Source organism: Nyctereutes procyonoides, unplaced genomic scaffold (genome assembly GCF_905146905.1).
Source record: "Nyctereutes procyonoides isolate TBG_1078 unplaced genomic scaffold, NYPRO_anot_genome, whole genome shotgun sequence".
Lineage (NCBI taxonomy): Eukaryota > Metazoa > Chordata > Mammalia > Carnivora > Canidae > Nyctereutes > Nyctereutes procyonoides.
Window position 1 is genome coordinate 7,263,948 of NW_026575052.1, and position 21,060 is coordinate 7,285,007.

At 51.2% G+C, this 21,060-nt stretch overlaps 1 protein-coding gene across 1 annotated transcript; it reads left to right on the forward strand.

The window, feature by feature from the left end:
* The first annotated feature begins 405 nt into the window (after positions 1-405).
* On the forward strand, positions 406-20,899 carry PINK1 (PTEN induced kinase 1). Its single transcript, XM_055332000.1, has 8 exons — positions 406-859; positions 11,562-11,843; positions 14,344-14,444; positions 17,353-17,535; positions 17,997-18,160; positions 19,078-19,205; positions 19,560-19,796; positions 20,596-20,899. Exons 1-8 carry the CDS (start codon positions 464-466, stop codon positions 20,851-20,853), a joined length of 1,749 nt encoding a protein of 582 aa, XP_055187975.1. The 5' UTR covers positions 406-463; the 3' UTR covers positions 20,854-20,899.
* Positions 20,900-21,060: the final 161 nt, after the last annotated feature.

The window sequence follows — 21,060 nt, forward strand, 5'->3', positions numbered from 1 at the left end:
AGAGGGAGAAGCAGGTTCCCCCCTGAGCAGGGAGCCTAATGTGGGGCTCCAACCCGGGACCCTGAGATCATGACCTGAGCCAAAGGCAGCCACTTAACTGAGTCCCCCAGGCGCCCCCAGAAGGACTGGTGCCGACCCGGAGGCCACAGCTAATTTAAACTAAGCAGGCTCCCAAGGTCACTCCTGCGGGACAAATCTCTGAAACGACGTTCTGAGCACTCAAGCCCCCTCCCCGCCGGGTGCAAAGCGCCCCGGGGCGAGCGCGCTCCCCGCCGCGCAGGTGCGCGCACGGCGCCCCCTCGCGCCCAGCCGGGGAACCGCCCGCGCCGCGGCCCCGCTCCCCGCCCCCCGCCCCCCGGCGCCCGCGCCTGCGCAGAGGCACCGCCCCCGAAGTTTGTTGCGGGGCCGGGCGTCCCGGAGGCCGGAGGCGGCTGGCGCGGAGTAGCCGGGTGGCGGGGCCGCCATGGCGGTGCGACAGGCGCTGGGCCGCGGCCTGCAGCTGGGCCGAGCGCTGCTGCTGCGCTTCACGGCCAAGCCCGGCCCGGCCTGCGGCTGGGGGCGGCCCGAGCGGCCGGGCCCCGCGGCGGGCTGGGGCCGCGGAGAACGCCCGGGCCAGGCCGCGGGACCCGGCGCGGAGCGGCGCAGGCTGGGGCTCGGGCTCCCCGACCGCTACCGCTTCTTCCGCCAGTCGGTGGCCGGGCTGGCGGCGCGACTCCAGCGGCAGTTCGCGGTGCGGGCCCGGGGTGGCGCGGGCCCTTGCGGCCGGGCCGTCTTTCTGGCCTTCGGGTTGGGCCTGGGCCTCATCGAGGAGAAGCAGGCGGAGGGCCGGCGGGCGGCGGCGGCCTGTCAGGAGATCCAGGTGAGCGGCGGGGCGGGGCGGGGCCGACGAGGGGCGGGGGCGACGAGGGGCGGGGCCAGCGGCTGAGGAGCGGAGGGGGCGGGGCCGGGGCGGGGCAGATGAGCGGAGGGGGCGGGGCCAGGGCAGGTGAGGGGCGGGGCAGATGAGCGGAGGGGCGGGGCCGGGAGGGACAGATGAGCGGAGGGGCGGGGCCGGGGAGGGACAGATGGGCGGAGGGGGCGGGGCCAGGGCGGGGCAGATGAGCGGAGGGGGCGGGGCCAGGGCAGGTGAGGGGCGGGGGCGGGGCAGATGAGCGGAGGGGCGGGGCCGGGAGGGACAGATGAGCGGAGGGGGCGGGGACAGGGCGGGGCAGATGAGCGGAGGGGCGGGGCCGGGGAGGGACAGATGAGCGGAAGGGGCGGGACCAGGGCGGGGCAGGTGAGGGGCGGGGCAGATGAGAGGGGGCGGGGCAGATGAGCGGAGGGGCGGGGCGTCACCTGCTGCCGGGGCCGTGCGATGGAGCTCTGCCTGGGTCCCAGCTGGAGATTCGTGGGAAATCACGCGTTGAGGTTTATTTGCGGTGTCACGGGACTCCCGATGTGGGCCCAGCACCTCGACACTTCCCCCTCCTTCAAACAGCGTGTTCTGGAAGACGTGCTGCCCATCTTAGCTCCCGCTGCACCGCCGCTGATGGCTCTGCGTACATTTTCTAAGCTCTCAGGACGATGAAATCATGACGCTTGTATTCCCGAGGTAGTTGTCATACCCAGTTTACGAATGAGGAGGAGTACTCAGAGAGGTGAAGTCATTTGCTCGAAGTCGCACAGCTGCTAGAGGACGGTACCCAGAGTTGGACTCTCCAAAGGCTGTGCCTTTATTTTTTTTTTAAGATTTTATTTATTCATTCATGAGAGACAACACACAGAGAGAGACAGAGACACAGGCAGAGGGAGAAGCAGGCTCCACGCAGGGAGCCCCATGTGGGACTTGATCTGCAGGCCGAAGGCAGGCGCTCAACTGCTGAGCCACCCAGGGATCCCCCCAAGGCTGTGCCTTTAACCTAAAGCCTCCACAGCGCAGCCAGTTAGTGACATAGCCGAAGCCAGAGTAAAAACTGTGAACAGCAGTGGAAAACATAAGACCTCTAACAGTTTTTAATTAACCTGTGTAGAGCTATCAGGAGGCACTGGGTATGGGAGAGGGTAGGTTTCCTAAATGCTTGAAATAGCTCAGAGGCCTGTTTCTACCCAACCAAATTCTGTATTCTGGTTCTCCAGAGAAACAGAACCAATAGCATGTGGTTATTTAAAAAAGATAAAAAGATTTACTTTAAGGAATTGGCTCTGCAGTTAGGGAGGCTGGCAAACCCAAAATCTGCAGGATAGGCAGACAAGCTGGAGACCCAGGAGGTTCCAGTCTGAAGGCCATCCGCGGACTGAATTCCTGTTTCTTCCAGGGAGGTCAGTCTTCTGGGGTTTGAAACCACCCAGTGAGTTAGCACGGCGCCTGCGTCGTTGTGCCTAGGGCTGAGGTTGGGGAAGATGGAGTGACTTGCCCAAGGACACAGCTGGTTAAGGCCTGCCTGGGCAGTGTCTCCTCTGTTTCCTGGTTTCCAGCCCTCGTTCCCGTTCTTCTTACTCGTCACCAGTGTGTCTCATGCTTGAGCTCTAGCCAGTTTGGGTGACAGACAGGTGACGTCTGGTCTTGTCCCCAGCTGCTGTCCTTGTGAGCATAGATATAAATGTGGAAGACAGCAGGGCACCTCCCCTCAAAATTAAAAATAGAATTTCTTTTTTTTTTTTTAAAGATTTTATTTATTTATTCATGATAGTCACAGAGAGAGAGAGAGAGAGAGAGAGAGAGAGAGAGAGAGAGGCAGAGACACAGGCAGAGGGAGAAGCAGGCTCCATGCAGGGAGCCCGACGTGGGATTCAATCCTGGGTCTCCAGGATCGTGCCCTGGGCCAAAGGCAGGCACTAAACCGCTGCACCACCCAGGGATCCCAAAAATAGAATTTCATTTGACCCAGCAGTTCCACTTGTAGGTTTATGCCCCAAAGAGCTGAAAGCAGGGCCTTGAGCTCATGTTTGTGCGCCCAAGTTCATAGGCATTATTCACAATAGTCAAAGGTGGAAGCGACCTAGATGTCCCTGGATGGATGGATGGGTAAACAAAGGGTGATATCTACATACAGTGGAGAAGTATTTGGCCCTCACAGGAAGTTCTGACACCGGCTACAACAGGGATGACATTTGAGGACCTTAGGCTAAAAGAAATAGGCCAGTCAGGAGAGGAGAGATATTGTCTGATTCCACTAATAGGAGGTACCTAGTCATAGTCACAGAACATAAAGTGGAATGGTGGCCGCCAGGCACTGGAGGTGGGAGTGGGGAGTTAAGAGTTTCGTGTGTATGGAGTTTCAGTTTTGCCAGATGAAGAGAGTTCTGGAGGCGGATGTGGCAATGATTGCACAACAGTGTGAATGTCCTTAGTGCCATTGAACTGTAGATTTAAAAATGACTTAAAGGGGCACCTGGATAAGCTCAGTGGTAGAGCGTCTGCCTTTGGCTCAGGTCATGATCCCGGGGTCCTGGGATCGAGTCCCGCTTTGGGCTGCCCACAGGGAGCCTGCTTCTCCCTCTGCCTGTGTCTCTGCTTCTCTCAGTGTCTTTCATGAGTAAATAAATACAATCTTAAAAAAATGTTTTTAATTAAAAATAAAGTGACTTAGTCAATTTTATGTTATGCGTATTTTACTACAATTCTTAAAAATAATTTTAAACCCTGTACATGAATGTTCATAGCAGCATTATTCATAATAGCAAAATATTAAAAACAACCCAGACATCCTTTGGCAGGAGAATTGTTACACTCTGGTATATTTGTCCATAAATATTAAGCAATAGCCAGGAATCAACTATTGATACAGGTAGCAACCTAAATGAATCTCAAAGGTATTGTGCCTAGTGAAAAAAATCAGTCTGCAAAGGGTCCATACTATGTGATTCTATTTCTTTTTAAAAATTTTTAAAAGTTTTTTGTTTGTTTTTTAAAAGATTTTATCCTGCTAGGACTATACCAGCTAGGATGGCGGTGCCCAGGGCAGGATTGGAGGCAGCTAAGAGAAGATTGAAGGGAGGTTGAAGGAAGGGTTTGGGGGCTTTAAGAGTCCCTGCACCAGGCAGCCCTGGTCTGGAATGGGGGTACCGGTGGCATCTGTGGCTTGGGCAGAGCATTGGCCCCGGAGGGTAATCAGAAGAAGGGGAGGTCGCTGCCCCAGTTCCTGGCTGACTGCTTCTGTGATGTGGAGGCTCTGAGAGCGTACTGCTCCAAAAGCAGGTGTTGAAGGTGCACCAGAAAGATCAACCCCTGACCTACATCAGGGAGCCATATGGCCCATACTTCAGGGGTACCTATTTCATCCCGAAGCAGGGAGGCACAGGCAAGTTTCCAGGCAAGGAGTGGATACCCCCATCAAATGAACATGGCCACTTCTCTCTTGCGTTCTTGGAGTTCCAGGCTCTTGGAGTTTACAGAAGTAGTGGATGCCAGTGGCTATGCCACCAACCACCAAGGCCTGGACAGCCTCTGAACCTCTCTAGGCTGGACGTCCACGACCTCCCTGCCGTGTCCAACATGGCCATGTCCAACTCAGATCTTATTGGAGGACATGCTGCCCAACTGCCAGGTTCTGAGGGCTGACTGGGCCCAAGTTGGGGCCAGAGGAGCAGTCGCAGGACATGGCCAGCCCCACGGCTGCCTAGCCCTCGGCCCCTTCCCCATCAGGCTGGATCTCAGCAGGGCTCTGTGGAGTGTCCCACAGTTCTCCATACTTCTGGCTTCCACCTGGGTTCCCTCAACATGGGGGTTGGGGTGGGATGAAGGATGTGGCACCCGCAGGACAGAGGGGAGAGCATGAGGCTGAGGCACTTAGTCCCCATCTCAGGGGCTCTGGCTGGCTGCGCCCTGGGCTAAAGGTCACCCAGCTCCTATCATCCTTTCGGGCAGCTCTTCCCACCTGCTTCTCTCCTGGGTTCCAGCAGCCCCCTTCTGCTGCTTCAGGCTGGGGGTGGTGGGGAGATAAGCAGCCCAAGGAAGCTGCACTCCCCCTGCGGTTTCCCAGCCCTGCCCACTGCCATGTCCAGAAACTCTTCTCAAAGGTCCTATTTGAGTGTGCTGCTGTTTCCCGCTGGGACCGACTGGCGCAGAGGTGCTGCTGGGTGTGGCGGGGATGGCTCTCACTGCGCTACAGCGTTCCTGGCCTACACTCACTAACCGCCGGTGGCACTCCAAGTCCCATGGTGTTCCCCACTTATCAGTTGACTCCGCTCCAAATGCAGCTTTCTCGTTTGCTCTGTGAAAATTGACCTAGGCCTTAGAAATAGTTTTCCTTTGCCAAGTGACAGGATGAGGTTTGTCGATAGAGGGTGCCTGAGAGATCACGGGAGGAAAAGCTTTTGTTGCCTGGTTCCCTGCCCGTGTGCTTGCTCTGCGCACTCCAGGGCACCTGCACTGCACAAGGCCTCCCCAGCACATGGCTCCTGAAGGGCCAGGCGGCCAGCAGCTTCCCCTGGTACCCCCAACGCAGCGGTTCGAGAGAGCGGCGTACCAGTGAATCCCTTGTTCCTTCAATTTGCTGTTTAAGTCAATTCCTTAATTGAACTTTACCTATTCAAAAAAAGTTGCATAGAGCTACACACACACACACACACACACACACACACACACACACACACGAATGAATGAATGAATGCAGGTTTAAAAAGATGGTAAAATCCAAGTAAGTTCTATAATCTAGTTGGCAGTGTGCCAAGTCACTGTCCTGGTTTTGATCTTGACTTGCATTGAATTATAAGACATCACCATGGGAGGAAACTGGCTGAAGGGACACAGAACACATTGTACTATTTTTTTTTTTTTTGCAACTTCTTGTGAGTCTAAATTACTTCAAAGTTAAAAAAATATATCTCGTTCTCATGGTTGATAAAGGATTACCCTACAGAACATTGCTTCTGCTTCATGGATACTAGTTGGCAAGGCAAGATAGACTTTCTTTTTTCTTTGTTTTTTTTTTTAAAGATTTTATTTATTTATTCATGAGAGACACAGGCAGAGGGAGAAGCAGGCTCCATGCAGGGAGCCCAACGCAGGACTCGATCCTGGGTCTCCAGGATCACGCCCTGAGCCGAAGGCAGTGCTAAACCGCTGAGCCACCAGGGCTGCCCTCTTTTTTTCCTAAAGATTTTTTTTAAATTATTTGAGAGAGAGAGAGAGAGAGAGAGCGTGAGCGAGAGCAGGCATGCGAAAGCATAAGCAGGGGGAGGGTCAGAAGGAGAAGCAGGCTCCCTGCTGAGCAAGGGGCCTGCCTTGGGGCTCACTCCCAGAACCCGGGATCATGTCCCAAGGTGAAAGCAGATACTCAACTGACTGAGCCACCCAGCACCCACCCCCACCCCCCCGCTTTTTTTTTTTTCCCCCCCGCTTTTTTTAAGTTAAAAATTCTCACACGAGGTGCATCAGTTTATGGATACCAAGTGCTTAGGAATCCTCCAGGAGGACAGGTTGGTTCTAGAGGAGGGAGGAGCTCGTGGGGCTTGATGGATGAGTAAGGATGAGCCAGGCAGAGCGACACCACGGAAACCGGTTCGGAGAGAGGCATATGAAGGAGTTTGGGTGGTGCGCAGACGAGCCCAGTGAAAGCTTTACACAGACGAAGCGCCAGGCCGAGGTGCTGAATAAAAGTTGGGTGTTTGAACAGAAGAGTGACCTGTGAACGTGAAACTGCTAACCAAAGGGTTAATGGGACCAATAAGCACAGCTGCAACTTTTTACCTAGATTTTTCCACTTGCCTTGAGAGGTCTCTGACTCTCCTCCCCCAACAAGGAGGCAGACTTGAGGCTTGCTCCCCCATCTCCTTATTTGGTGGAGCTCTCAAAAAAAAAAAATATATATATATATATATAAACTCAAGATTCTTGCTGGACTCTCTCTGTATCATTGATTGTGCTCCGAGTCCGAGGGAGCTTTTGGCCCGGGGTTGGTCAGCCCCCAGCCAGTACGGGGAATGCTGTGACCAGTCCAAGCGATGTCCTAGGCGGATTGTCCTAGGGACTGCCCCCATCACCTCCCCACACCCTGCACTGGGTACAGCCAACCCTGGGTGCCTAATTTAACTCTTGGGGCAAGGAAGCAGTTTTTGGCTTTAGTTTGGACACATGTCTCGGTGAGTACTTCGTATGCAAGGCCACGTGAGCCTATTTCCTTTTCTGGTGGGTTGCCTCCAAATATAGGGATTGGTGTGGATCTCTTGAGCGACTCCCTTCTCATCTGAGAGTTGGCCAGGGAACTGCTCCATTCAGGAGGTGAAGCCCTGGCTTTGGGGGAGGAACTCATGCTCACAAGGTATTCAAGGCTCCATTTGGTTTGTCTATTGCTGCAGCTTTTGGGATCTTTGGACAGAATCAGCCATGTTCTAATTGGAAAATGGAAAGTGAATTTGATTCCCCAGCGCAGCCCAAACTCAGGCAGTCTTTGTTTTGCAACACTGCTTAATCATAATATTCATTAGAGTGGAGAAGCATGCCCAATTATTGGAGCCATAAATTATGATATGTTTGGAAATTGGGGCTTTAAGATTTTGGTTGGATCTCATTGTGTATTTGTGTGTCCATGTATGTATCTTTTAAGTGTAAGATTTTTTTCCCCTCTATCTCTGGATGGTGTTGCTAAAATTAATTTGTAGAAGAGCTCAATTTTTTGGTGTAAAGGCAAGTGATTATAAGAATTGGGCATTCCTCGGAGGGCCTGGGTGGCTCAGATGGTTAAGCACCTGTCTTCAGCTCAGGTCATGATCTCCAGGTCTTGGGATCAAGCCCCACATCGGGCTCCCTGCTCAGCAGGGAGTCTCCTTCTTCTTCTCCCTCTCTCTCTCTCTCTCCTCCTGCTTGTGCTATCATTCTCACAAATGAATAAATAAAAAATCTTAAAAAAAAAAAAAGAATTGGGCATTCCAAAACCAAGAAAAATATTTTCAAGTTAATGTGATCTGGGAAAATAATAGTAAAGCTAATTCAAGGTTGTTGGTTTAAATTCAATAGATATGTTTTTAAAGTTGCCAGTAATAGACGTAGAACATCGGTTCTGCCTGTGTCTATTGAGAGTCAAAGAGGTTCATATTATGAAGTAGTATGGGTAATCGAAACAATTGTTGAGAACAAACATAAGTTTGTTTTTGGCTTCTATTAAGGGAAACAACGCTGTATGCAAGGAAAGTGAGACTGATTATATAAAGGAGGAAAACATAGGACAGAACCTGAATGTAAGGGGCACCTGGGTGGCTCAGTGGTTGAGCGTCTGCCTTTGGCTCAGGTTGTGATCTTGAGGTCCTGGGATCCAGTCCCAGGCTCCCTGCATGGAGCCTGCGTCTCCCTCTGCCTGTGTCTCTCATGAATAAATAAAATCTTAAAAAAAAAAAAAACCCTGAATATTAGAAGAAAAGTTGTAGACGGTCTGTGAGAAGGGAATCTTTGGAAGGGAATTTTGTGCATGGTCAGGGCTAAGATTATGGAGATTAGTAAAGAAGTGTATTAGGGAACAAGCGACAGCTGGGGAAGAGAGATGGCTAAGAGAATAGGATCAGGCTGCGGTCAAGCAGTGATTATCAATGGAAGCCTCAGCCCGTTCTCTGAGGAGTTCCAAAAGCTGGACTGCCCTTCAGAACCATCTGAAATTGGGGCACGTGGCTGGATTTTATATAGTCCTGTTGAACATTCATTGGATGGGACCACCTGGGAAGGGGATGTGACCTCAGCAAGGCGGCTAGCGGTCTTCAGTCCTGGCCCTCCCTCACGACCCCTGAGAGTGGAGGACTGTTGGCAGCATGCCCACAGCTGAGAGTCCTTCACTGCTGATGAGGATCCTGGCCAGCACATCCCAGCACCCACCACAAAGACTCAGATCCTTGCAGCACCCTGGCTGGCCCTATCTCATGAGTATAGGTCAGCATGGGCCATGACAGGGAGGGACAACGGAAGGACTGCATGGGGTTTTTAAAAATTTCATCTTGTTGGAATGAATTTTACTCTCAGGAGTACATCAATACGGGGCACCTGGTGGCTCAGTTGGTTGAGTGTCTGCCTTAGGCTCTGGTTGTGATCTCAGGGGCCTGGGATCGAGCCCCGTATCAGGCTCCCCACTCCATGGGGAGTCTGCTTCTCCCTCTGCCCTCCCCCACCCCACCCCTGCCACTCATGCTCTCCTCTCTCTTTCTCTCTCTGTCTCAAATAAATAAATAAAATCTTTTTTAAAAAGTGCATCAGTACAAGATTGGAATTTGGTTTCCCTATTAAAATGACCATATTCTTAGTTATTGGTCTACTCTTAGTAAGAAATTATAAACAAAGGCTTTCTTTCTTAATTTTCCTAGAAGAAACGTTGCCATGTTTTGTCTTTATTAGGTCTTTGATTATTTCAGACTGTTGAATCTTAATATTAAAAGGCTAAGTTTTGCTAACAACTACATAATCCTTTATTTGCCTTTAGAATCTTGCGGCACCTTGGTTAAATAGTGAAATATAAAGTTTTGTAATGATCTGTAATCCTATTTAGGCATGTGTTTCAAAACCTTACAATATTTTTGACCGAATTCCCAAGATTCAACTTCTAAATGAAATGTTTTTATTAATGAGGCTTGTTCATTTGGTATGTCAAATTACATGGGAAGCATTGTCAAATAAGTGATGATAAACCTTCTTAGATTATTTTATATGGGTGAACGCTATAACCACTCCAGAAATTATGTAAAATTCCTAAAGTTTTGTTAGGTCCTAGTGTAATGTCATCGCTTATAATTCTAATTACTGACATGTTCTGTGCTACAGGGAAACCATGGCCATTTTTGAGTGTTTTGTCATGTATAGTCATTGTTTTACTCTCGTGCTGTTACGGATGCGTTTCAGCTTCAGGGGGATTCATGGAAAGGACTTCTGACAAGTATAGGTCTTTGATACCTTTAAGGTCGTAAAACCAAACTGAGTAAGAATTTCTGGAAGTAACAGGAAAACTGCATTCAAGCAGAACAAGAGTTAGTAACATGGGACTCAATGAATTGAGGATGATGATTACTCCTGTTTGAAACATTGCTCAGTCTCTAATGTTGGCTTTTCCAGATTTAAACTGTTTTTCTCTTAAGCTGTTAGGACTTGCAGAAATTTGGTAAAATATTTCTTTGTAAGCAAATATGAAACAGTTATCTTGTTCTCCCCACCTGATCCCTCTAGATTCAGAAACTCTCAGTGAGTGTTCTCAGATTTTCATGGCAATGTATTTATTTGCATAAGACCAGTAAGAATCTATTATCATAGGACACAATTAGAAACACTGGTTATATTATAAAGGCTTTGACTGGAATATCCTATTTGAGCGAGACATGCATAGACTCAGATATGACCAGACAGCGTTAAGGAACTGAGGTTGACTTTATGAGCGAGTGAAGCCCCTTGATAAAAATCAGCCTAGGACCTCACTTACAGGGTACCCAGCAGCCTTACCGGGTGAATAAAGAGGTCACTTCCTGGCAGGTGCGGGAACCTCAGGATATTTGGGGGACCTCATGAAGAGAGGAATTTATTCATATCTGCAATACCTGCAGGCAAAGTCTGATGGCAACTATTTGGCTTGGCTTCTTGGCCTTGAGGATCTACTAAAAGTTCAGTCTGAAATTCCTTATGAGAAGTTCCAGCAAAGCAGATTTTCTGTTTTAAAATAAAGCAAACCTTATATAGCCAGTCACTATTCTTGCAGCACTTATGTAAATAATTAGGCCAAGATTGTTAGAACTGAAGTCTTGATTTGGCTTTACTTGGTGGAAATGAGGGTGATTTTAGAGAGAAAAATCACACATTTGTGAATAGTAGATTCACTGTCTTTGGGTGTTTGTTGTTTGCCTCTAAAACCGGGCTGGATCCTAAATTCTGGTTTCTTCCAGTATGTGGCTATGATTCTCCAAACTGTGGTTTCCAATTTTCTCCATTCCCTAAAGCTGCTCTTTCTCCGGAAGCCTTGCAGACTGAAGCTAGACAATCTGAGGTAGCCTGCAGATATCTTAGAATTTTTAGAGCTGCTTTGGAACCCAGGGAGGTAGCTGTTGTCCACCGCCAAGGACACCAGAAATGGGGCTGCTTGATTGCCCAAAGGAACAATCAGATCAAGCTGCCAGGCTGGCAGCCCACACAAAGACTCCAAAACCCTTTGTAGTGGCTTTAGTAGCAGATGAGTCATAGACTAAACCAAACATCAGTCCTAGTATTCCTCTGAAGACCTGAGGAGAGCTGCCATCCACAGCTCTCGAGAACCATCTAGTAGCTGCCTGCCAAGGCCCTTGCACAAAGAGCTGTCTCTGTAATCAGAAGCCTCCAAGGTTGTGCAGGGAGCTTGACAGACGAGGTGTGCTGACTGCAAAATTTAGAAGTTTTGACCTATTAACTAATGCAGTGTTCTGTGTTCAGCTGTCTCTGATTTCAATGCAGGTACAGAGTTTGAGAAAAAATTATTCTGAATAAAGGGAGAGAAAGTAGGATCGGCTAAGCCCAGGATGAGCAGTAAAACCCAGTTTGGTTTGTGTTTTTATTAGCTCTTGAGCTTGTCAGTGAAGACCTTGCCTGGCTCTACCTCTCCCTCCCCCACTAGGCATCCTGCTCATTGTGCATATTTTCTTCCACACAGGCAATTTTCACCCAGAAAAACAAGCTGCTTCCTGACCCTTTGGACACTAGACGCTGGCAGGGCTTCCGGCTGGAGGAGTATCTGATAGGGCAGTCCATTGGCAAGGGTTGCAGTGCTGCTGTGTATGAAGCCACCATGCCTGTGTTGCCCCAGAACCGGGAGGTGGTGAAGAGCATCAGACCTCTTCCAGGCCGAGGCCCAGATGTCGTTGCACGAGAAGAGGAGCCAGCTTCACAGGCCCCTACCTTTCCCTTAGCCATCAAGATGATGTGGAATATCTCGGTGAGGAGGGGGCCTTTCATCTTGGAATTAGGCATTTCTTAAAACACTAGGGGCACCTGGGGGCTCAGTTGGTTAAGCATCTGCCTTCAGCTCAGGTTGTGATCTCGGGGTCCTGGGATGAAAACCCACATGAGCTCCCTGCTCAGCGGAGAGCCTGCTTCTCCCTCTGCTCCTCACCCCGCTTATGCTCTCTCTCTCTCAAATAAATAAATAAGATCTTTATTTTAAAAAAAAAAGAAAAGCCCCTTGGGATGCCTGGGTGGCTCACTGGTTGAGCATCTGCCTTCAGCTCATGTCGTGGTCCTGGGATCGAGTCCCTCATCAGGCTCCCTGCAGAGAGCCTGCTTCTCCCTCTGCCTGTGTCTCTGCCTCTCTGTGTGTATCTCTTATGAATAAATAAAATCTTAAAAAAAAAAAAAGCCCCAATGTTGGTGGACCTGCTAGTGCTTTTTCCCAGGAGGCAGATGGGCTCTTGTATGGTTAGGCTTCCTTGCCCGCTCACACGGGAGTCTTAGGTTGTGATAGGCTGCCAGTCACCTGAGGATCTGGTTGGTTAAAAGGCGGATTCCAGTCCTCCGGCCTGGGGTGGGGGCTGGGCCTCTGCCTTTCTGATCAGCTCCCAGGCGATGCCTCTGCTTCTGGTCTGGTCTACACACATCACAGCAGGTTTCTCATGTGGGTGCTGACCCACCTAGCTGGATTCAGGTGTGCAGTTCCCACCATCCTCCCTCTTTCTCCTGACGTGCCTCCCTGGAGAGGAGGGCCTGGACAGGAGGGCCTCCTGTCCTCCAGACTCACTCTTCAAGCTCCCCTCCAGATGAAAGGCTTGCTTGTCATCTCCCAGCTTTCCCCTCTGGGAGGACTCAAGGCTTAGGGAAATTGAATATTTTTCTCCACAAAAACAAAGAGTTCGTCTAGAGTAATTTCTTTCCCTTCTCACTATGTAGGTGGTTTTTTTTTTTTAAGATTTTTTTATAAGAGATTTTTTTATTTAGTTTTTTAAAGAATTATTTATTTATTATGATAGAGAGAGAGAGAGAGAGGCAGAGACACAGGAGGAGGGAGAAGCAGGCTCCATGCTGGGAGCCCGATGCGGGACTCGATCCTGAGACTTGATCCCGGGACTCCAGGATCGCACCCTGGGCCAAAGGCAGGTGCCAAATCGCTGAGCCACCCAGGGATCCCCTGTAGGTGGGTTTAGAAAATTAAGACCAGATGTTCCTTCTCCTGCCCAGAGCATCCACCCAAGCCTAAGGTGGGGCACAGCCCTGGCAACTCATGTTGGACGCTGAAGAATACAGTTTCTGGTTTTGATCTCGGGGATGAAGGTTATCGGACTGTTGCCCTTCCACGCTGGGTTTCTAGCTACCAAGTAGCCAAGGCCTTTGCCTGTGAACCACCCAGTGTTAGCATCAAAATTTCCTGATGGGCGTGACAACTTTTACACTCATGAAAGCTAAATGACTCCTAGAGGGTTCCTAATGGGTTCCATAGGACCTGAGAGCCATTTGTAATGAAACAAGGAAAGTAGGGTGCCTGTCCTCGTCTTTGGTTCTTGCTGTTGTTTCTTTTTATGGGGAGGCTGGGGAAGGTCATCCTGAGATTGAACACAACTTATCCAGGGTGGATTTGTCCTGCTTTCCGTCTGCTGCAGGCAGCCTGCAAGGGGGAGTCTTAGTGACCCAGGGCCAGTAGCATTGATGGCAGGAAGAAAGGTCCTTCACCCTAACTTGCCATCTCTTCTTCCCTGGGCCCCTGAGCTGCCAAGAGTTTGAGGTGTTGTGTTGAAGCCGTGTAGGGGTTGGCACGGATAACATCTCCACCCCCTCTCTCCTAGGAGAGACTAGCTTGGCTTGCTGCTTCAGAGAGGGTTTTTTTTTTTTTCTTTTTTTAAAGATTTTATTCATTATTTGAAAGAGCATGAGCTCTGAGGGGGAGGGGCAGTGGAAGAGGGAGAAGCAGGCTCCCTGCCAAGCAGGGAGCCTGATGCGGGGCTCAATCCCAGGGCCCCAGGATTATGACCCAAGCCAAAGTCAGATGCTTAGCAGATTGAGCCACCCAGGCACCCCAGAGAGTTATCTTGAATGTCAAAACCAACTCTAGGAGTGTGTGGCTGGCTGGCTCAGTTGGTGGAGCATGCACCTCTTGGGATTATGAGTTCAAACCCCATGTTGAGTGTAGAGATTACTTAAAAATAAAACCTTTTTTAAAAAAGATTTTATTATTTATTCATGAGAGACACACAGAGAGAGAGGCAGAGACACAGGCAGAGGGAGAAGCAGGATCCCTGCAGGGAGCCTGGTGCGGGACTTGACCCCGGGACTCCAGGATCACGCCCTGGGCAAAGGCAGGTACTAAACCACTAAGCCACCCAGGGATCCCCAAAACCTTTAAAAAAAGAAACCAAACAATTCTAGGCGGTAGCTCTGTGGTCCAGATTACAAGGAGGACTTGGATGTGCTCAGGTCGGTATAACCCTGAATTCGTGCTCGTGTTTCAGGCGGGCTCCTCCAGTGAAGCCATCTTTAGCACAATGAGCCAGGAACTCGTCCCAGCTAGTCGAGTGGCCCTGGCTGGGGAGTACGGAGCGGTCACTTACAGGTAAGCACTCATCTGCCCAGACTTGGCTGTGAGTTCTTGGAGGGCAGAGTCCTCACCGGTGTTCTCATGTGTCTGACAGACATGTAATAAATAGTTAAATGCTCACTGAATGATATGATTAGTGGTAGATTTGTAGTTGTTGGATAATTCAGCTTGGGGAAGATTGTAGATCATCTGACTCCAACTAAAGGTGCAGGTGGCTGATTCACACTGGAACAGAGAGAGAAGGCCATCCAAAAATGCCCAATTCAGAATTCTGGAAAATTGATCAGACTTCTGATTCTTCTTAAGTAATGTCTAGGTGGAAAGCCACCTGTCCATACGAACTGAACTCTGTCCCCAGTGCAGGTAGCTCTCATTCCAGTCTCAGCATTTAAAAAAAAAAAAAAAATGTGGCCTATTCCCTAAGAGTTCTGCATGTGGCAGAGGAGCCAGACGAGTCGGGAGCAGAGGCCAGGATGGTAAGTGCTAGAATCATGGATGCTCAGTGCTGGGGAGCCCATTCGGAAAGGCCTCTTGAAGGGTTGACTAGGTACCAGTTGGGCAGAGAAGTCGGCGAAGAGGCCTTCTCCACAGAGGCAAGGGGGTGGTTGGCAGCCCACGCTCCTGGCTCTTTGTACGAGCCGGTGTGTGGCGGCGACGATGAATGCTAAGTGTGACAGGTGTGCTCACTTCCATGTTTGTAGACCACAGGAAGAGCTGCACCGTGGCGACTTACTAGAGGGTTGGTTTATACACCTGGTGCAGTCAGAAGCTGGAGGGAAGATATAGGGCCTTGAGAAAGCACATGGAAAGCCCCTTCCGAGGTTTAGAAGGCTCTCCTGACGGGGGCCGTGCAGGCCAGCAGAGGCAGCTGCTTGGTGAGCTTGGTTTCGTCCTCCTCTCCTTAGCCCTTTGTAGGGAAGAGTGGGTCCGCTGTGGAGGGAGTGTCTGCTGCTTTCGGAGCGGGGACAGTTGTCCTCAGGTGGCTGTGTGTTCACTTCACCTGCTGGCGGGCTGTGGCGTCCCTGGGAGCGCTGACCCCTTGCTGCGGGGCTGCCCAGACCTCCCATCTGAAGTGCTCCCTGTCAGAGGGAGTTTTTTTTCTTCGCACTTCTCCCCATGACCTTAAACCATAGCTGCCTTTGTCTCTGTCTCTCCTGCTGTACTGTGAGCTCTCTGAGGGCAGGGCTTTCCCGTGTTGTTTGCTGAGTACCGTACAGCTCAGTAAATGTCCGTCCACGGAGTCCATGAGTATGACGGAAAGTCTATTACCTAAGGTGCTGATGACATCAGTGACGCAGGAGAAAGTGTCTCAGCCCCTGAAAGCACCGTGGGCACGTTCCTACGTAGCCCCTGCTCATCCAGGGGCCTCAGGCTCAGCCCGGTGATCGGCTCCTCTGCTTCTCCCACCTGATTTCAGATCTTGTCCCCTGTGCTCCGCCCTACTGAATTCATAACTGCCCTCCCCCACTGCAGCCCTACCTGCGCCACGCTCCTCCTCGCCTGTCTTCTGCATGCAGTTAGTGCTCCTAGGGCTGCCCTCCCCACAGCCCCCTGCCCCACTCCAGGCCTCCGCTCAGACACAGCCACACCATCCCCTGGGCTCTCACAGCAGCGGGCAGAGCTTTCCCACTGTGGCTGGAGGGCCTTGGGCTGTGATCTGCCCCACTAGCCCCAGTGGCCCAAGGCTAGGAACAATGCTTGAGCGCCCTTGATTGCTTACAGGGGTGCACTCAGATGGACTCAAGGGAAAGCAGTAGGCCGCACGTGGACGGTTTCCACAGAGCTCGGGACCGAGGCTGATCTTAGGACGGGGGCAGGCATCTTGCCCCCTCGGTGTTGTCTTCATGTCTCTGGGCTTCTCCATTCTCTGCTCTCTACCACCCTGTGTCCTTATTTCTCACCCCATAGCTCTTCCGTTTTTTTTTTTTCTTGCAAAATTTTATTTATTCATGAGAGACACAGAAAGAGAGGCAGAGACATAGAGGGAGAAGCAGGCTCCCTACCAGGAGCCAGATGCAGAACTTGATCCCAGGACCCTGGGATCACACCCTGAGGCAGATGCTCAACCACTGAACCACCCAGGTGCCCCAGCTCTTCCGTTTCTGTGTGCCTTTGCTTTCCACACCTCTTTGGCTTCCCGTGGCCCCAATCAAGTCTCAAGGCGTCCTTCGCCTTCATTACTGACTGCTAGGTTACTACCATGTTCTTTCACTAGTGCTCCTCAAAGAGAATATAACTGGCTTCCATCCCTTTTCCCACCCAACTATTTGAATCTCAGATGTGACTGCAGGCTCCTTGCCCTGACAGGTGGGGACGATACATAAGAAGCTGACTCAGTCTACCCAGAACCCAGCCACTGTGCCACAGCAGGGCTGTGGGGCCCCCGGGGAGGAGGGGAAGGCAGGTGACTTCTGTACTACAAACTGTATCTGTGACCATCCAGTCATTCAACAAAGATTTAATTGAGTTCATAGTTCATGTTAAGGGTTAACTAGAACTTGCCACCAGAGATTCTAGATCCTTTATAGAGTATTACAACCTTACAACTTATGTTACCACCTTTCCTTTGGCAATTGAGACTGAGCCAAGAAGTAACCGGGCTAGGGGCTTCAGGAGCAGACCTGGAATTCAAACCACATAGTCTGATTCCAGAGTCTCCTGACCTCTGTATTCTACTGCATGGGGTCGATGGATGTACAGACGAATGGGCCGCCGGCATCATCAGTGTGATGAGTCATCATTATGGGTCTATCTTTTTGCTCTAGCACCAGGTTCTGCACCTGACACATAGCAGATCTACAGTAAATATCTGATAGATAAAAAAGTGGGTGAATAAATGTCAGTATTTATTGTGGCATGATTATTTTTCCAACTGTTATATCTGATACTGGACTCATACATTTGTCTCATTTGGCTAAACTAGAAAATCCAAGGGTGGTCCCAAGCAGCTGGCCCCTCACCCCAACATCATCCGGGTCTTTCGTGCCTTCACCTCTTCTGTACCACTGCTGCCAGGAGCCCTGGTTGACTACCCTGATGTGCTGCCCCCACGTCTTCACCCCGAAGGCCTGGGCCACGGGCGGACGCTCTTCCTCGTTATGAAGAAGTAAGTAGGACTGGTCCTGCCTCTGCACCTGGAGCCCCAGGGTGGCAGGGAGGGGGACCCTCACCCGTGCTGAGGGCATACTGCCCCACAGAAGAGGGTCCCTTTGGGGTGACTTTTCATGAAAATGGAGTTCTCACTAGTGTTTTTAGTACACTTGACTCTTGCCCCCTCTCTGTGGCTTGCCTTACCAATTGTGTAAAAACACTTCTCCTTCCTCACCCTCTGCACCTACTGGCATTGCTGTCACAGGCATGGTGAAGAAGGGGTTACCTGTACCATTACTTCCATCATGTGGGGCCCCAGCTCTCCCTAACTTCAGGGTAATGGGTGGTAACAGAAAGGATACTTGGGGAAAAAGAGAAAAAAACTCCAGAAGAGAAAGGGCCATCATCCTATAGCAATAAAGCTGCTGGGGACCATTGATGTGCGACAGCCAAAGGCCCTGTCACCCTCTCCACCAGCTACCCCTGTACGCTGCGCCAGTACCTCCGCGAGAACACCCCAAGCCCCCGCCTCGCCACCGTGATGATCTTACAGCTGCTGGAGGCGGTGGATCATCTGGTTCAACAGGGCGTCGCGCACAGAGACTTAAAATCTGACAACATTCTCGTGGAGTTGGATGCAGGTGGGTCCCGGCCACACCCTGCCAGCTCTCCCGGGGTACCAGACTTCAGGTCTGCAGGCGTCTAGGACCCTTCCAGTCCTTTCGGGTTTTGTGTTCTATTAGAAGTTGTGTTTTAATTTAGCTCTGTACGTCAGACATGAGCTCTCACCCCTTCAAAATAGAGGCTTTCGTTCTCTTCATGGGGCTTATGGGGTGATGATTAATAGTCTCTGTGTTGCCCACTTTCAGAATAAAAACCTCGGTGGTGGAAGTTTCCTCAAAGAAGAATTAGCTCAGTAGAAAAAGAATTTTTAAACAGTGAGAGCTGCCCGAATGTAAGCCAAGCTGCCCCTGGAAACGAGTGCCCGTTTCCCACACAGGAAGCAGTGACGTAGAGGCTGGACGGCCACTTAACCCACAATACCATGAAGGAGTCGTAGATCTCGTAAATTTTGAAGTAGAAGATTTAAAGTAATGTGCCACTAAATTGCTAAAGGAACTAGCTTTTTAAAGGAAGTCTGAATCCTTTTACAATCCTAACATACCTGTTTCTTGGGTTTGGATTTGGGGTTTCAAATTGAGATCAAAGGTCCCTGGGGCAGAAGTGCTCTTAGGGCCATCCGCTGAGTAGACAGTGAGCAGCCCCTTCAGGGTTGGGATAGCTCCTATTACCTGATCAGTTACAAGGAGCCAAACTTTATCCAGTTCTTTGCTTGAGGGCTTTGATTTTCCGGAGGCACCTCCGTGCTCCTGTAGCTGCCTCGCCTTCCCCAGCGCGCTCTGGTGAGCAGGCACCCAGCCAGGCTTGCTGGCCTGCAGCCCTGGGCTGGCACTGAGGCCCCTTACCCCTCACCCACGTCCTGGTGGCTGCAGGAGGGCTTAGGAAGGCCTCTCCACGGGGAGAATCCATCACTCCCCTCTGCCTGTCCCCTCCCCAGATGGCTGCCCCTGGCTGGTGATCGCAGACTTTGGCTGCTGCCTGGCTGACGAGCGCACCGGCCTGCAGCTGCCTTTCACCAGCTGGTATGTGGATCGGGGCGGAAACGGCTGCCTGATGGCTCCAGAGGTGAGTCCTGCGGAGCGTGTCCTGTGCCATCAGCAGACTTCTCCGTCTTGTTTCAGCTGAGAGGACGAGACTCGCTGCCTCATTACCCACTCAACACCTCCATCTTTTCTGACCTTTTTTTGGCACAAGTCCCTTGTCCGTGTGTGTTCATCTGGCCCTCCCCTAATGTTCCCAGGTGATGCGTGTCTTGTGGGCGCAAAGTAGGCGGCCTACGCAGATTCTGGGTCTGAGCCACAACTCACTCAAATTCTAGGCTCCTTAGGACGGGGTTCAGGTTAGCCCAGGTGCCGTGGAGGCATATGAATGCGTTAGAAATGCCAGCAGTGTGAAGCTCACCTGTTGCTTTCCAAACAGGTGTCCACTGCCTGCCCAGGCCCCAGGGCAGTGATCGACTACAGTAAGGCTGATGCCTGGGCCGTGGGTACGCTTGCCTACGAAATCTTCGGGCTCTCCAATCCTTTTTATGGCCAGGGCAGGGCCCACCTTGAAAGCCGCAGTTACCAGGAGGCTCAGCTGCCCACGATGCCCGAGTCAGTCCCTCTGGATGCAAGACAGCTGGTGAGGTCACTGCTCCAGCGAGAGGCCAGCAAGGTGAGGCTGTCCCGGGCTTTACAGGGATTGTGGAAGTTTATGTTCCAGACTAAAGACCCAGTTTGGGCAAGACGAGAGTGACACACGAGCAACTCTGTCTTACAAAGAAAAGGCCAAGTACAGGGGAAGAAACCTTAGTGTAACTGGGAGTAGAGGAGCTAGCGCCGAATTAGCATTCCAGCAGTGCAACTCTTCTTGGCTCTAGTGGCTTAAGTTACTTAGAGGGAAGAAGATGCACTTTTAAGAAATGTTTAATGGAGTTGTAGCTTAGAGGAACAGCTGGCATCTAATGAGAGATGAAGACCTTTCCCAAAAACAGATGTGGACATTTCGAAGTGGACATAAAGGAATAGAAAGGCTAAGGTATTTGAAGATGTAATTGGGAGTGGCGGGGCCCAGGTCAGGTGGTAAGCCTAGTGGGAGAACACGAAGGCAGGCGGGGTTCAAACTACTCAACCACTTCTCTCCTCCTGGGGGCATGCTGTCAGCACCACAGCCAGTGAGAGGTGGCCCCTCGAGAGCCTGCTGGTACCCAGGCAGTTTGTGAGCCTTCCACAGTGGAGAGGCTGATGGCCCGGAGCACGTGTGTGTCCCTGAAAAAGCTGGGGCATGGGTAGAGCGCAGCCAGCAGGTGTCAGGAAGTGAACGGAATTGCAGGAAGGAGAGACAAAGGGGTGAACAAGAATTTGGTTGGGGCCACAGAAGGGAAGACCCTAAAATGAGGATTCATTAACAGATCGGGTTGTGGGCCCAATGCTTTGCTGTCGACGTTCTAAGCTTGTTTTCCTGCCTGTTGCAGAGACCATCTGCCCGAGTAGCTGCTAATGTGCTTCATTTAAGCCTCTGGGGTGAACATACTCTCGCCCTGAAGAATCTAAAACTAGACAAGATGATTGGCTGGCTCCTCCAGCAGTCAGCTGCCACTCTGCTGGCTGACCGGCTCACGGAGAAGAGCTGCGTGGAAACCAAGATGAAGATGTTATTTCTAGCCAACCTGGAGTACGAAGCGCTGTGCCAGGCAGCCCTGCTCCTCTACTCCTGGAGAGCAGCCCCATGAGGGCTCCGCTGTAGCTGGTGCATTTTACTAAAAGAACTTAGCAACATCTGTGTGGTGCTGGTCTGTGAGTGCTGCAGGCAGGGCGGGGCTCCCAGGCGCCAGGGTGGGTGGCAGGGGAACACTGCAGGAGGCCTCTGGTTTGGCAAATGGAAGGGACGGCTGGCAGCCAGGTTCACAGTCTGTAGCTAACTCCCCCTAGCTGTGCCA